We start from the raw sequence: 16400 nt of genomic DNA, 5'->3' as shown, positions 1-16400 counted from the left end.
CATTGTGTAAGAAGACCATGAAAAGTTTCTTCCCGAAGAAGGAACGTGGAGCTGAAAGACGCCAGAGATGAAAGAAACAAATGGCTGATGAGAACTCGAGAGATGCTAAGGAGGAAATGGAAAGAGTCATGAAGGGAACACTCGACCGTCTTCACAGAGAAATGGACAAAATGCTTGTTTGCATGACACTGTCGTCAAGTTTGGGTTCCTTCTCGATGTCGAGGGACTGGTGTTACGGTGCTGACAGTAATGACCTAAGGAAGAAGTGCGAAAATCTGGGCAAATTGTACAGCTCTGATGTTGATGGACAGGAGCTATATGAAGAAATTTTGGATTGCAGAATGTTGCTATCAAGGCAGGTCAACATGAAAATACCAAGACTGAAGAGCTTCTTGAATTTATTGTTCCGTATGGAGATGAGAGCGTCATCCCCAATCTTTGCATTTCTATTCAGATAATGCTAACCATCGCAGTTTCCATCGCCAGCTGTGAAAGATCATTCAGCAAATTAAAACTAATACTTTTGTAGTTAAGAGCCTCCATGGTTCAAAGCAGACTGTGATCTTGCTCTGCTGAGTGTAGAAAGAGAAGAAACTGAAAAAACTGACTGAAAAAACTTGCTCGATTTTATTCTCATGTTAATCCAATCTGCGACAGATGTCATTCTGAAGTTGCTTCATTGACTCACATGTTTTGGTCTTGCCCGTTTGCAAAATTATTGGAAAGATATTTTTGGTATTATTTCAACAGTTTTGAACATCAAATTGCAACCGCATCCTATCACTGCAATTTTTGGTTTACCAATGGTGGATAATAGTTGTTTATCCCCTTCAGCCCGGCGGATGATTGCATTTGTCACATTAATGACTAGAAGATCTATCCTATTGAACTGGAAAGAAATTAATCCTCCAACTACATTTCAGTGGTTTTCTCAAAATATCTCGTTTGAGTTTAGAAAAAATTAGAAGTGTCGTTTTTGACCCTTCAGTTAAATTTGAAGAAACTTGGAGACCATTTATTCAACACTTTCATATGAGCTAAACTGACTTTTCCTAAACCTTATTCTTATCATCTTTAATTATTTGGATAGAGGTGCGGAGTTATTGACCCTACTGTGTATATTTGATATAATGCAATGGCCCACGTCGGTTAGGTTAGTTGTTTTTTTTGGGGGCTTTTTTTCTTATTTTTTCCATTTTCTGTAACCACTATGAGTTTGGGACGTTATTATATGTGGATTATCAACTGTTTGTATTTGTACTTTAACCTATTAACTATGTACTCTCAAGCTCTTTGTACTCGATGTTTTATTATGCTTGTTTAAAATTAATAAAAAGATTTAAAAAGAAAAAGAAAACTGACTTTGATCGCATCATAGACCAATTTATATCAGTGAAAGCAAGGAAAGTGCAGTTATAATTTTCATGTAGTGCCATAATTTGTTAATTAAAAGATTAACGAGCTTGACTTGTATTTTTGAGCTGATATTATGGTAAAGTTATCTAAAAGATGGGTGTCAGATATTTGGACAGGGGTGCAATTTCAGTGCCTGCCATAGGCGCTATTTTCTGTAGATCCCCTGAACCCAACCTTCCACTTTTCATCCAAATAATTTATAAAAAACCATGAAGAGCAGGGGTCCCAGAACAGAACTCTGCAGAACACCACTAGTCATGCACCTTCAACTTATTACTGAACAAAGAAGCCTGCCTGACTGCATCTAATCTATCGCTTTTAAATATATTTAATGAGGCCAATAAGGTTTGCATAGTTGGGGAATTGTGTTATGGGGAGAAGGCTGGTATGTGGAGTTGACTCTGCAGCCTGACCTGCCATTATCTTATTGAATGTTGAAACAAGCTCGATGGGCCAGGTAGCCTAATCCTTATTAATTTCATTTCTTTTATGTTCACCATGGCCTGGTACAGCAATTCCAAAGCATAGGAATGCAAGAGGCTGCAGAGTAGTAGTTACAGCTCAGTCCATCATGGAGTTAAGATGGCGCCAAGTGGCTGCCTCTTTGGGCTCATCTGTAGAAAACTGCGTAAAATCCTCTCTTTAAAATCTCTTTTCTTTTCAAGGTGGTTGAAATTCTATGAGGTCCTGATCTGCATGTGGCACTCAGGCTGCAGTTTTTTTTAAACAATGGATGAGTTCCCGTTCCTGGAGCTCGTTTGCCAACCATTTTCCGACATTCTCCAGGTGCAGCTTGGAAGATGATGTCACCAGGGTTCACACTTGCGCGGCCCTGTGGACAACCGATTTCAGACCAATGATGCCAACTGAGGCGTTGCGGGAGATGGAACATCAGGATTTTGCTGCGGCACATGTATAGAAAAATGATGTGGCAGAATGCAACATCGTAACAGTGGCTGTCAGTCTGCCCTTGCACTCTGAAAATGAGTGATACCCATTCCTTGTTAGTGTGAGGGAGAGCCTGTGGTATGTCGAAGTGTTGGGTAAATAATAGTTTTTGTTGACTGTAGATCATGGTCTCTCTTTGGGGGCTTTGCTGTTGCTTGGTGGGTGGTGGGTGCTGACGCTTTTTGCTGAAACTGACGGGGGAAGAAGGCAGGATGATTAACTGATGCTTGCTGCTGCTTGCAGGGTGGGGTTCTAATGTTTTTCTGTCATTCATTCTTTTGGGGCTCTTCTGTTTTCTCCAGCATCTCAGTGGTATTCAAATGAACCAAATTACTTCCTTCTGAGTCAGTATGGAAATATGACACAAACATGAACAATGCAATTCCTGGTTTTCTGGAATTTACAAAGATTAACTTTATTGTCAATTGTACACTGAAACAGTGAAATGCATCGTCTGTGTCAACAACCAACACAGACTGAGGATGTCCTGGAGGCAGCCCGCAAGTGTTGCAATGCTTACAGTGCCAAAATAGCATGCCCACAACTTACTAAGCCATCTTTGGAATGTGTGAGGAAACTGGAGCACCCGGTGGAAACTCAGTCACACAGAAAATGTACAAACTCCCTACAGAGAACAGTGGGAATTGAACCCAAGTGACTCGTTATGCTAACTGCTATGCTACTGTGCCACCAGTTTTGGAACTGTCTAAGCAAGTTTGAGCAAACCTTTACTAATTTGTTTTTGAATTTATAATCATGAGTTCTGGACAGAGCAGGGATCAGTGTATCTGAACAATGATTTCCCATCTAGGTAATGTTTTAAGTTTGCTAGATAATCTTGCGGGAAACACCGGCAATGGAGGGAAATGGATGAACTGTATGTGCAGATGAAGGGCCTTTGCTGACAGCAGTATACAGTCAGTGGCCACTTTATTAGTTACACCTGTACACTTGCTCATTACTGCAAATATCTAATTAGTCAATCATGTAGCAGCAACTCAAAGCATGCAGACATGGTCAAGAGGTTCAGTTGTTCAGACCAAACATCAGATTGAGGGAAAAAATGTGATCAAAGTGACTTTGAGTGTGGAATGATTGTTGGTGCCTATTGGGTGGTTTGAGTATCTCAGAAACTGATCTTCTGGGATTTTCACGCACAACAGTTTCTGAAGTTCAGACAGAATAGTGAAAAAAAAAATCAAGTGAGCTGCATCTCTGTGGGTGAAAATGCCTGGCTAATGAGACGTCAAAGGAAAGTGGCCAGATTAGTTCAAGCTGATAGTAACTCAAAGGACCACTCATTGTGGGCAAGAGCATCTTTGAAAGCAAAATATGTTGAACCTTGAAGTGGGTAGGCTACTGCAACAGAAGATCTCAAACATATACTCAATGTCCACTTCATTAAGTATGGGAAATACCCAATGGTCACTGAGTGCATATTTTAATTCCCTGACAATTAAAAGCGAGTCCACTCAGTCCCATGCATCTCCACAGCAATCCCATCCCATACTCCTAGGGATAATTTACAGTGCCCAACTTAACTACCAACCAGTACAATTTTGAAGCCATAGCACCCAGGAGAAATCCACAGATTCACAGGGAGAACATGCAAACTCCACACAGAAAGCACTGGAGGTGACGACTGAACCCACGTTGCAGAAGCTTTGTTAGTTCTGCCAAATCTATATGCCATGGGACGTGGGTGATGTTGATAAGTGTTCATTGATTGGTTTGATCCTAAATGCATGACCTTCCAGAAGCTAAGGAAATTTGCCATGTCCCTGTTGATCCCCACCAACTTTTTATCAATGCACTATAGAAGGTGATTTGGATGCATCACGGCTTGGTATGGCAACTGCTCTGCATGTGATAGCAAGAAACTGCCGAGAGTTGTAGGCACAGCTCAGCACATCATGGAAACCAGCTTTTCCCTCAGTGAACTCTGTCCACACTTCTCACTGCCTCAGTAAACAGCCAGCATAATCAAAGGTTGCAGCCCGGGCATTCTCTCTTCCCTTGCATATTGGACAGAAGATACAAAAGTCTGAAGTCATCCACCAATAGGCTCAAGGACACATTGTATCTCACTGTCATACTATTGAACAGCCCCCAGTACAATAAAATGGACCTCTGACCTCGACTCTACACCTTGCCATAGCCCAATACCTTACTGTCTAACTTGCACTGCAGTTCCTCTGTAACTTAACACTCTATTCTCTTAATTGCTTTTCTGTTTGTACTACCTTGAGGTGTGGATGTTTGGAATGACATGTATGAATGGCATGCAAACAAAGTCCCTGCCCCCCACTGTATCTCAGTACATATGACAATAATAAACCAATTACCAATTCATTGGGAGTCAACTACTTTGCCATGTCTCTGCAGTCATAGACAAGGATGTTGGTAAGGCAGATTCTATAGAAGGGCACAAACTGTTGATTTTTCGAGCAGAGACCCTCCATCAGTCCCAACTCAGCCCCCAAGGACGGCTGTTTACACCCCTCCGTAGATGCTGCCCGATTTACTGAGTTCCTCCAGCATTTAACAAGCTGCTCAAGATTTCTAGCATCTGCAGAATCTTGTGTTTTTTTGCCAAAACAGTTGGCTTCTTAGCAACAAAATGAATACATTTCTGGATCATTGGTCCAAGCCATTAGATTATTAGATTTACCTTCCTGACAAGATTTGGAAGGAATTAATTTCTTAGCTTTGACTAAAAGGCTGCTGCAGCTCTCTTCATTCCCACCTTTACAAAGATCAGCCACAGAGGACAGTTAGAACCCCAGCGTTTTGTGGAGTATATAATCAGTAGCAAAATATTCAGTTGTGTCAAATTAAACTGAAGCACCAACATTTAAAAGCTTCAGATTTCAATGCTAGGGATAACATAGCTGTTGTGTTACACCTCACATGATATATGTAAAAGAAAATGTTATGGAATAAATGCTTACCTGGAAACTCAACATCCATGATAAATAGGTATTTTTAATCTACACCTCACCATTCACCTCCTCTACCACCAGCACACAGTCACCCTATCTACAAAAATGCACTGCAGTTACTCATATAGGCATTTCTAACATCATCTACTAAAATGAAGCAGCTGTACCACAGAGGAGAGCTTGAGGTAATAGGACCATCATCAGCTGCAAGTTAACCTCCAGCTCACATACCATCCTCAGTTTAAATATACTGCCATTCTGTCTAAATCCTAGAAATTCCTACATAACACCGTGGGAGTATCTTCAAGCTACAACTCACCACCAGCTAATCAATGACAATAGAAGATCTTTTGAAACAACTATACAATACCTACATACTTGGCACTGTAATTTCTCCATTCAAGGGGAAACAATTGGAAAGAATTCAAGTACTGACCTTGTGAAGAAGGCTGGCTATTCTGTTTAGCAACAGAAGCGGAAGGTTCCGACTCAGATAGTATGTCTGGCACTTGGGAAGTGATATCCTGGGAAGAACTTTTCAAAATGATAGCTGGTTCTTGGCTGATTATGACCGGCAGTGCCTCTTCATCCTGTGGAGAAACAACACCTCACTGAAAAAGTTCAAGACATTTGAAAGAAGTTTATTTATTTAGAGATACCAATTACATCCAAGTGACCAATTACTCTATGAACACATACATCTTTACACTGGGAGGAAACAGGAGTGCCAATGGAAACACATGGTCACGGGGAGAATGGACAAACTCCTTAAGACAGTGGCGGAACTGAACTGGGTCACAGGTGCTGTAACAGTGTTATGCTAACCACTACACTACCATGCTGCTCTTGGGAATGCTCAATATACACTAATAAAAACACACAGCTGAAAAACTACGCCACCTTTCAACAACAGGCCACTGCATTAAGCAGAGAAACATTCCACAGCACTTCATAAAGGTTTAAAGAGAAACAGGTGCTGAGTTAACAAATGGTGGAAAGGGAATGCTCAAGCTTTAGTCGTGGTGATAAGGTTGCAATTAGAGGGTACAGCTTAGGCAGCTAAAGACTTTTAGAAACCAGAAATGGAAGTGGGGAAGGGGGGGTGGAATATAGAAGGGTCCAAGCTTTGAGGAAAGATGTATAAATTGAGGAAAGGAATATTAAGACTTAAATTCTGAGTAAAGTATGTGAGCTGTGTGGTGGATGAGAAGGAAACAGGGAATTCATTTAAAATGTAGATGGAGAACAAAGGCAGTACAGCTTGGAAGTTACCATTATTGGAGGTTAGCTGGAATTGATGAGTCTCAGCCAGTTCACTCTGGAGCCCATCTCTCAGACCCTGGGATGCTCCAATGGTCAAGGCAGCACTACTGTAATTGCTGGCATGCGATGGACTTGTCAGGTTATTACACAGTACCTACATTGTACAGGATGCATTCTGTGACCCATACTGCTTTCATTAAATTGTTGATTTTGTTAGCCAACCCTCCCTAAAATCCTTAATGGGAGGCATTCAACACCTCCACAATGATAGGCTTTCTTCTGTCCTAAATTTCTACAGGCGTCTCATAAGACAGGATTGCTAGGGTTTAACTCTGCCTTTTCATTACAGCAAGCAATATCTCTGAACTCACCAAAACACAATAATTTGGCTAATTTAATTCCACTCGTTAACACACTGCTCAAGTAACATTTGTTAATGATCTTGTACTGTGTTACAAGTGCATAGGAGTCTTGGCAATCTGTGGACCAAGCATCTCTTCATTAATACATCCATTTACAGGTGTTGGGAATTGTTAGAAAGGTCAATTGCCCTTTGAGAAGGTGAGAGTGAGCCATGTACTGAAAATGTTCCCATTGCAGCAAGTTACAAGATTTGGACCAACTAAATCTTAAAGTCACTATGCAATGTTGGCAGGGACTCTGAGGGGACTTTGTATTCCCGTGTGCCTGCTATCATTGCTCTTTCTGGAAGCAGAACTGATGAGTTAAGGATTTGCTATAACAGTAGCCTAAGTGAATGCATTTTGTAGATGGAACACACTGCAGCTATGCTGTGCCAGTGATGAAGTCTGTGATAATGGGTGCCAATCAAATGAGGTCATCATCCTACAGGTTAATGGCTTCCCTCTCCATAAATGCTACCTGACTGATTGAGTACCAAGGCGCAACAAACAATCTGCTGGAGGAACTCAATGGATTGAGCACAATCCATACAACAAAGGAACTGCCGATGTTTTGGTTGAAGACTTGTACCTGGAGTCCTGATGCTGAGTTCTTCCAATGTACTGTCTGTTGCTGCTGAGTGTCATAGAGCTTGAGGCAGAATCATACAAGAACAGGTAATCTGGCCCACAAAATCTAGCTGACCATCAACATCAAACCTACACTGGGCCCATTTTATTCTCCCAACTTTCATATCCTCTCTCTCCAGATTCTACCATTCACCTACAGCAGTGTAATTTTTTTTTTTACTTTTGTGGGATCCAAGAGGAAACAGAAGCAGAGCAAGGAAAAAGGTCACTGGGAGAATGTACGAAGTCCATATAGGTTAGATTGAACTGGGGTTGCTGGAGCTGTGAGACAGCAGCACTACCAGCTGTCCTAAAGTGTTCCCAGCATCTTGCATTTAAATTCAGGTTTCAAGCATCAGCAACAGTTTGTTTCTGTTGCCAGTTCTTACCTCAGCTAGTTCACTAGTGCATATGGTTTCAACGGGTGAAGAACTCTCTTCTTCAGGCTGGGCCTTCACAACGAGCTGCTCCTGGTCTCCACAAGTGGGTTCCTTCTCCTGATCCTCGACCTCCTTTTTATTAAAGTATTTACACTATAATACACTTATGAACAGTTGAGAACCTTAACTTCACTAAAGAAAACCGCTGAAAATTCATACATTGGCATTTTAATTCCTGCATGGAAGGCTCTTTTTTGAATGTTGATATATGGATCTTGCATCAATTGACTCAACTCCAGATCAAGAGAAGAGACTGCATATGCTGTGATCTGGAGCCAAAAACTGCTGGAGGAAGTCCAGTCAGACAGCATCTGTAGAGTAGAGGAATGGCTGACATTTAGGTTGAGACCCTGCATCAGAATTTCAACCCAAAACGTGGACCATCTCTCTGTCTCCACAGATGCTACTTGACTGATAAGCTCCTACAGCAGTTTTGTGTTTTTGAGTCTGTTGATTCCGATAACTTTGGGTATCAATGTAACAAGGTGATAATAGGGTGATCAACCATTTCTTTAGGGAAATTCAATGATAAAAGACTAGGAAAAGTTGGTTAGCAGGTATACGGTGCACAGAGGTAAAATATACAGGCTATTAAAGTACATCAATGGAAAAAAATCAAGCAGCTCATACTCAAACTTTTGTTAAGTAAATATATTCATTTTTTCATAGCCAATGATGTTATTGTTGAAACACTAATTTGTAGAAAATGTAGAATATGCTCAAGAATCTTCTCACCAACAAAAAGGTGATAATGAACTATTTGCTTTAGAGATTTCTTGATGAGAGATCTTAGTGGGTATCCTACTTCTCTGCCTTTTAAAAATAGTGCTATGATTTTTTCCTTTTAACACTCTGCTAAATAGGTGTGACCCCGGTTTAATCTCATTCAAAAATCCACTCACCATACCATCATTCCCTTCATTTAACCTCATTTGCCCACCATTCTATTACAGGTCACCCTCAGCCTTTGCCCTCACAGCCATTCACCTTCATTAGTGTCATGTCATTTATAAACTGGTCGATGACCTCCTTGCAGCTCTAGATTTTCAGTATCAGTGTGCAATAATCCACACCACATTTTCAAAGCCACTTAGTTTCCCAACAGGCTGCCAGCTAACACTTTAGGTCTCTTTATTTAAGCCTGTAATTAAACTATTGCTTTCACTTACAAAGCTAATACAAAACTGAAATCCTCAGATGCCCCTAACTATTTTTGCTCTCTCACTGCACTACTTAATGTATATTTTTATATACATTTTGTATTGTAATTTTATTTTTGTCTTGCACTGTATTGCTGTGCAAAACAACAAATTTCATAACAAGTGTCAGTGATTTTAAACCTGATTCTGATACATACATCACTGAAATCATCTTCAAAGCAATTTCATAGATTCAAGATTCCATTTCAAGATTCATAGATTCCATTTACCACTTTGCTATCTTTACAACTCCACCACGAGGATGTCTGAAATAATATGTCATTAGTATCTCTGTCCTGACTGTGAATTTTCAGTATTGCCAATCAGAACATCACTGAGGAAAGCCACTAACTTTTGTACTTGTACCAGCTATTCCAAGTAGTTTTCCACATTCACTCTCCTCACTCATATCCTACTGCTATCAGGTTCTCTTTTTACTGAATCCACTTTTGTACTCTCAGGCACCTCATTCTCATTTGTAATAACTTGCTGCCTTTGGGAAAGTGGTTTCCCTCTCTAGCTCTTCTGTCTATCATCTTAAATCTACATCCTCTGGCTACCAATTTTCTTATGCAAACACCAATTAACTTGCAGCCAGAAATCCACAATTGGTTTTCCATTTCAAATTTCTCTTACTTTTTGCATCACAGTTGCCATCTGACCTACATCACTTTTAGAAAAAAAAACAAGATTGCAGCAACTTAATGAACTCCACTGGACATGGGGCACATGCTCACTTGTGCAGCAGCAGCAGTATCTTCACCCTTTTTCTTTTTCTTCTTCTTCTTCTTGGATTTGCTGCTTGCAGAACCTTGCAAACCAGCATCTGTTTTTTCTTTATCTTCATCTGACACCTGCAAAATTTAACAAGTATTTTAAAACAATCCACAACTTGGATAATTCTGTTCAGACTGAAGCAGACTGTCTTTTCACCCAGACTGGTAAATAAAAAAGAAAATATACGTACAAATTAGAAATTATTCCATCCTGAAATACTTCCACAAAATATAGTCAATTGTACAGATTATTTTTCTATCTACTCAGATCAATTTGATATAGAATCGAACAGAACTACAGGCTATTTGGACAATGCTACCTCTACTGATTTTTCAGAAGAGTATCAATCAGTGCTATACTCCTGCTGTTACTTACTGTCCTACAGATCATCACTCTAAGTGGAAAAATACACTTAAGTGAAACCCTGACAAACCATTAGCCAATTATTTGGTTAATGGTTCAGCAATTGGGTCACTAGGATTGGTAGACTAAACCATTGTTACCCACGTATCCCCAAATCAATGCACTGGAGAGTTCAGTTGTGTATTACTGGGTGTGCTGTGGAACCCAGTGTCAAAAGCTTTTCTGCATTTGTTGTTTGTCATCTACATCAACCATCTGGATGATAATGTGGTTAACTGGGTCAATTTTGTGGATGACACGAAGATTGGGTGTGTATTGAATCAGAATCGGGTTTATTATCACCAGCATGTGTCGTGAAATTTGTTAACTTAGCAGCAGCAGTTCAATGCAATACATAATACAGAAGAAAAAATAATAAATCAATTACAGTATATGTATATTGAATAGATTAAAAAATCATGCAAAAACAGAAATATATATTAAAAAAGGGAGATAGTGTTCACAGGTTCAATGTCCATTTAGGAATCGGATGGCAGAGGGGAAGCTGTTCCTGAATTGCTGAGTGTGTGCCTTCAGCCTTCTGTACCTCCTACCTGATGGCAACAGTGAGAAAAGGACATGCCCTGGGTGCTAGATGTCCTTAATAATGGATGCTGCCATTCTCAGACACTGCTCCTTGAAAATGTCCTAGGTACTTTGTAGGCTAGTACCCAGGATGGAGCCGACTAAATTTATAACCCTCTGCAGCTTCTTTCGGTCCTGTGCAGTAGCCCCTCCGTACCAGACAGTGATGCAGCCTGTCAGAATGCTCTCCATGATACAACTATAGAAGTTTTTGAGTGTATTTGTTAACATACCAAATCTCTTCAAACTCCTAATGAAGTACAGTCACTGTTTTGCCTTCTTTGTAACTGCATCGATATGCTGGGACCAGGTTAAATCCTCAAAGATCTTGACATCCAGGAACTTGAAACATCTCACTCTCTCCACTTCTGATCCCTCTATGAGGATTGGTATGTGTTCCTTCGTCTTACCCTTCCTGAAGTCCACAATCAGCTCTTTTGTCTTACTGACGTTAAGCACCACTCCACTAGTTGGCATATCTCGCTCCTGTATGCCCTCTCGTCACCCTCTGAGATTCTACCAACAATGGTTCTATCATCTGCAAATTTATAGATGGTGTTTGAGCTATCCCTAGCCACACAGTCATGGGTAAAGAGAGAGTAGAGCAGTGGGCTAAGTTCACACCCAGGAGGTGCACCAGTATTGATTGTCAGCGAGGAAGAGATGTTATCACCAATCCACACAGATTGTGGTCTTCCATTTAGACAATAGGTACAGGAGTAGGCCATTTGGCCCTTCGAGCCAGCACCGCCATTCAATGTGATCATGGCTGATCATCCACAACCAGTACCCCATCCCTGCCTTCTCCCCATATCCCTTGACTCCACTATCTTTAAGAGCTCTATCTAACTCTTTCTTGAAAGTATCCAGAGAATTGGCCCCCAGTGCCTTCTGAGGCAGAACATTCCATAGATCCACAACTCTCTGGGTGAAAAAACTTTTCCTGAACTCTGTTCTGAATGGCCTACCCCTTATTCTTATTAGGAAGTTGAGGATCCAATTGCAGAGGGAGGTACAGAGATTAAGGTTATGTAACTCCTCGATCATGATTGTGGGAATGATGGTATTAAATGCTGAGCTACAGTCGATGAACAGCATCCTGACATAGGTGTTTGTGTTGTCTAGGTGGTCTAAAGCTGTGTGAAAAGCCACTGAGATTACATCTGCTGGTGACCTATTGTGGCGATAGGCAAATTGCAATGGGTCCAGATCCTTGCTGAGGCAGGAATTCAGTCTAGTCATGACCAACTTCTCAAAGCATTTCATCACTGTAGATGTGAATGCTACTGGGCGAGAGTCATTAAGGTATCTCATATTCTTCTTAGGCACTGGTATAATTGTTGCCTTTTTGAACCAAGTGGGAACTTCCACCTGTAGCAGTGAGAGGTTGACAGCGCAGAAGACTATTAAAGCTTGCAGGGGAATCTGGACCAGCTGGAAAATGGCAGATGGAATTTAATGCAGACAATTGTGCACACTGGGAAGACCAATCAGGGTAGGTCTTAGAAAGTGAGTAATTGGGCACAAAGGAGTGCGGTAGAACAAAGGAATCTGGAATCTGGTCCATAACGCATCGAAAATGGCAGCACAGGTAGATAGGGTTGTAAAGAAAGCTTTTGGCACATTGGCATTCATTGATCAAAGTACTGAGTACAGGAGTTTGGATGTTATGTTGAAGTTGTATAAAATGTTGGTGAGGCCTACTGTTCGGAGTATTGTGTCCAGTTTTGTTCACCTACCTACATGATAGCTATAAATAAGGAAAAATTTACAACTGGAGGACCTGTGTTATAGGGAAATATTGAATAGGTTAGAACATTATTCCCTAGAATGTAAAAGATTGAGGGGAGATCTGACATAGAGGTATACAAAACAATGAGGAGTGAAAAACTGGGTAAATGCAAGCAGGCTTTTCTCCCCACTGAGGTTGGTTGAGACTTCAACTAGAGGTCATGGGTTAAGGTGAAGGGTGAAATGTTTAAGGGTAATCTGAGGGGGAACTTCTTCACTCAGAAGATGGTTGAGGGTGTTGAATGAGCTCAGCGCAAGAGGTGGGTGTGATTTTGATTTCAATATTTAAGAGAAGTTTGGATAAGTACATGGATGGAAGAGGTATGGAGGGCTATGGTCCAGGTCGTTGGGACTAGGCTGTTTTAGTGCCTCGACGTAGACTAAATGGTTGAAAGGATATTTCTGTGCTGCGTTTTTATATGACTCTACAAGCGGAGTAAAGGGAATTACTGAGGCATGAGGAGGAATCGGCCCAACTTGGTTAAAAGGTGACACTCTGAGGGATGATGGCAGAACACCAATGGACAGTGTTTCTGGGGGAAATTCAAAAGGTGCAGTATAGCTACATCCCAAGGATGAAGTACTATTCTAATAGGAAAATGAGACAACTGTGGCTGACAAGGGACGTTGAAGACAGATAAAAGCAAAGAGAGAGCATTATTTAAAAAAAGCCCCAAAAAAATGGAGTGCTAGAAGATTGGGATGCTTTAAAAAACCAATAGAAGGCAACTAAAAAAGAGATAAATATGAAATATGAAGATAAGATAGCCAATAATATCAAAGCAGATACCAAAAGATTTTCCCCAGATATATGAAGAGTAAAAGCGAGAAGAGAGTGGATATTGGACCACTGGAAAATGATGCTGAAGAGGTAGTAACAGGAGACAAAGAAATGGGGGATGAACTTAATAAGTATCTTGTGTCAGTCTTCACTGTGAAATAAACTAGCAGTGTGCCAAAAATTATATATGTGCACGCATGTGCGCGCGCGCACGCACACACACTTGGAAAGACTGACAAGGTGCTGCACATGCGGTTGCTTAACAAGTTAAGAGCCATTCGTATTATAGAAAAGATACATGCATTGACAGAAGATTGGCTGACTGGCAGGAGACAGTGGGAATAAAGGTGGCCTTTTCTGGTTGGCTGCTGGTGACTAGTAGTAGGGAAGTGTAAGGTCATGCACTTCAGTAGAAGGAATAAAGACATAGTCCTATAGTTATAGCACAGTTCTAAACAAGGAGAAATTTCAAAAATCAGAGGTGCAAAGGGAACTGTGAGTCCTTGTGTAGGATTTCCTAGAGGTTAACTTGCAGGTTGAGACAGTGTTAAGGAAAGCAAATGCAATGTTAGTATTGAGACTATATAAAAGCAAGAATGTAATGTTGAGGCTTTATAAGGCACTGCTGAGACCACATTTGTAGTAGTATTGTGAGCAGTTTTGGGACCCTTCCTCTAAGAAAAGATGTGCTAGAATTGGAGAGAATGATTCTGGGAATAAAGTTCAAAGTAAATTTATCATCAAACTACATGTATATCACCATATATAACCTTGAGATTAATTTTCTTGTGGGTATACTCAATAAATCCATAATAGAAAGATAACGATAACACGATCAATGAAAGACTGCACCAACTTGCAATGTGCAAAAGACAACAAATTGTGCAAATACAGTAAGAAATAAACAATAAATAAACAAACAAATAAATAAATAAGCAAGCAAGCAAGCAATAAATATTGAGAACATGAGATGAAGAGTCCTTGAAAGTGAGTCCATAGGTTGTGGGAACATTTCAAAGATATGGCAAGTAAAGTTGAGTGAAGTTATCTCCTTTGGTTCAAGAGCCTGATGGTTGAGGGGTAATAACCGTTTCTGAGCCTGGTGGTGCAAGACCTGAGGTTCCTGTACCTTTCTCCTGATTGGCAGCAGCAAGAAGAGAGCATGACCTTTGGTGGTGGGGTCCTTGATGATGGATGCTGCTTTCCTGTGACAATGCTAAACGTAGACAGGTTCAATGGTGGGGAGGGCTTTACCCATGATGGTCTGGACTGCATCAACTACTTTTCCTAGTATATTCCTTTCAAGGGCATTGGTGTTTTCATACCAGGCTGTGAGGCAGCCAGTTAATATACTCTCCAACACTCATCTATAGAAGTTTGACAAAGTTTTAGTTGTCATGCCAAATCTTTGCAAGCTCCTAAGGAAGTAGAGGCATTGTTGTGCTTTCTTCATAATTGCACTTGTGCACTGGGCCCAGAAAAGGTCCTCTGAAATGATTACACCGAGGAATTTAAAGTTGCTGATCCTTTCCACCTCTGGCTCATGGACCTCTGGTTTCCTCCTCCTGAAATCAGTAATCAGCTCCTTGGTCTTGCTGACATGAGCAAGAGGCTGTTGTGGCACCACTCAGCCAGATTTTCAACCTCCCACCTATATGCTAATTTGTCACCATTTTTGATTCGGCCTACAACAGTGGTGTCATCAGCAAACTTCAATATTGGAGCTGTACTTAGACACATAGTCATACGTGCAAAGCCAGTAGAGCAGGGATTACGCACACAGACTTGTGGCACACCAGTGCTGATGGAGGTTGTGGAGGAGATGTTGCCAATTCAAACTGACTGGGGTCTGCAAGTGAGGAAATAGAGGATCCAATTGCACAAGGCAGTATTGAAGCCAAGGTCTTGAAGCTTATTCATTAGTTTTGAGGGGATGATAGTATTGAATGCTGAGCTGTAACTGATAAAGATCATGTTGATGTGTGCTGTCCAGTCCAGGGCTGAGTGAAGAGCCAATGAGATGGCATCTGTGGTGGACCTGTTGCATCAGCTGGCAAACTGGAGTGGATCCAAGTCACTTCTTAGGCAGGAGTTGATATGTTCCATTACCAACCTCTCAAAACATTTCATCACTGTGCTACAGGATGATAGTCATTGAGGGTTAACACATTCTTCTTGGGCACTGGAATAAGTGAAGCCTGCTTAAAGCACTGCTGAAGTGAGTGGTTAAAGATCTCACTGAATACTCCAGCCAATTAACAGTACAGGGTCTTTAGTACTTGGCTAGGTACCCCACCAGATGCTTTTCATGGGTTCATCGCCCAAAAGGCAGATCGCATGTTGTCCTCAGAGAATGAAATCACAGTATCATCAAGGGCTGTGGGAGTTTGTGATTATTACTCTATTTTGACGGTCAAAGCAAGAATAGAAGGCATTGAGCTCATCTGGAAGTGAAGACCAGTTGTCACCTATGTCGCTTGAGTTTACTATACAAGAGATGATAGCATTCAAGCCCTTCTACAACTTCATGCACCCTTGGCTGATTCAAATTTGGTCCAGAATTGCCACTTTGCCTCTGAGATGGCTTTCTAGAGACTGTAAATGGACCTCTGGTAACTTTCTTGGTCATCAGACATGAATGCCTCTGATCTGGCCCTCAACAGATTGCAAATCTCATGGTTCATTAAGGGCTTCTGGTTGGGGAAGACTGATTTTGTGCGCACACGCTCATCTACAATTGTTTTTATAAAGTTTGTGACAACCATGATGCATTCATTCAGATCCACAGATGAGTCATTGAACATGGCTCAGTCCACCAACTAAAG

The 16400-nt window shown here is 41.0% G+C and overlaps 1 protein-coding gene across 1 annotated transcript in view; it reads right to left on the bottom strand.

Annotated features, from left to right (window-relative positions):
* mtdha (metadherin a) overlaps positions 1-16400 on the bottom strand; it is a 94418-nt gene that overhangs the window by 6080 nt on the left and 71938 nt on the right. The window contains exons 9-11 of the mRNA XM_073046185.1: positions 9977-10093; positions 7990-8112; positions 5743-5896 (exon numbers count right to left, since the gene is read on the bottom strand). Coding sequence (XP_072902286.1) covers positions 5743-5896; positions 7990-8112; positions 9977-10093 — 394 coding nt within the window. The remainder of the gene's footprint in view (positions 1-5742; positions 5897-7989; positions 8113-9976; positions 10094-16400) is intronic.

This window comes from Hemitrygon akajei, chromosome 1 (genome assembly GCF_048418815.1).
Source record: "Hemitrygon akajei chromosome 1, sHemAka1.3, whole genome shotgun sequence".
NCBI lineage: Eukaryota > Metazoa > Chordata > Chondrichthyes > Myliobatiformes > Dasyatidae > Hemitrygon > Hemitrygon akajei.
Note: the sequence above shows the minus strand (reverse complement) of the source record. Positions and strands in the feature narration are given on the sequence as shown.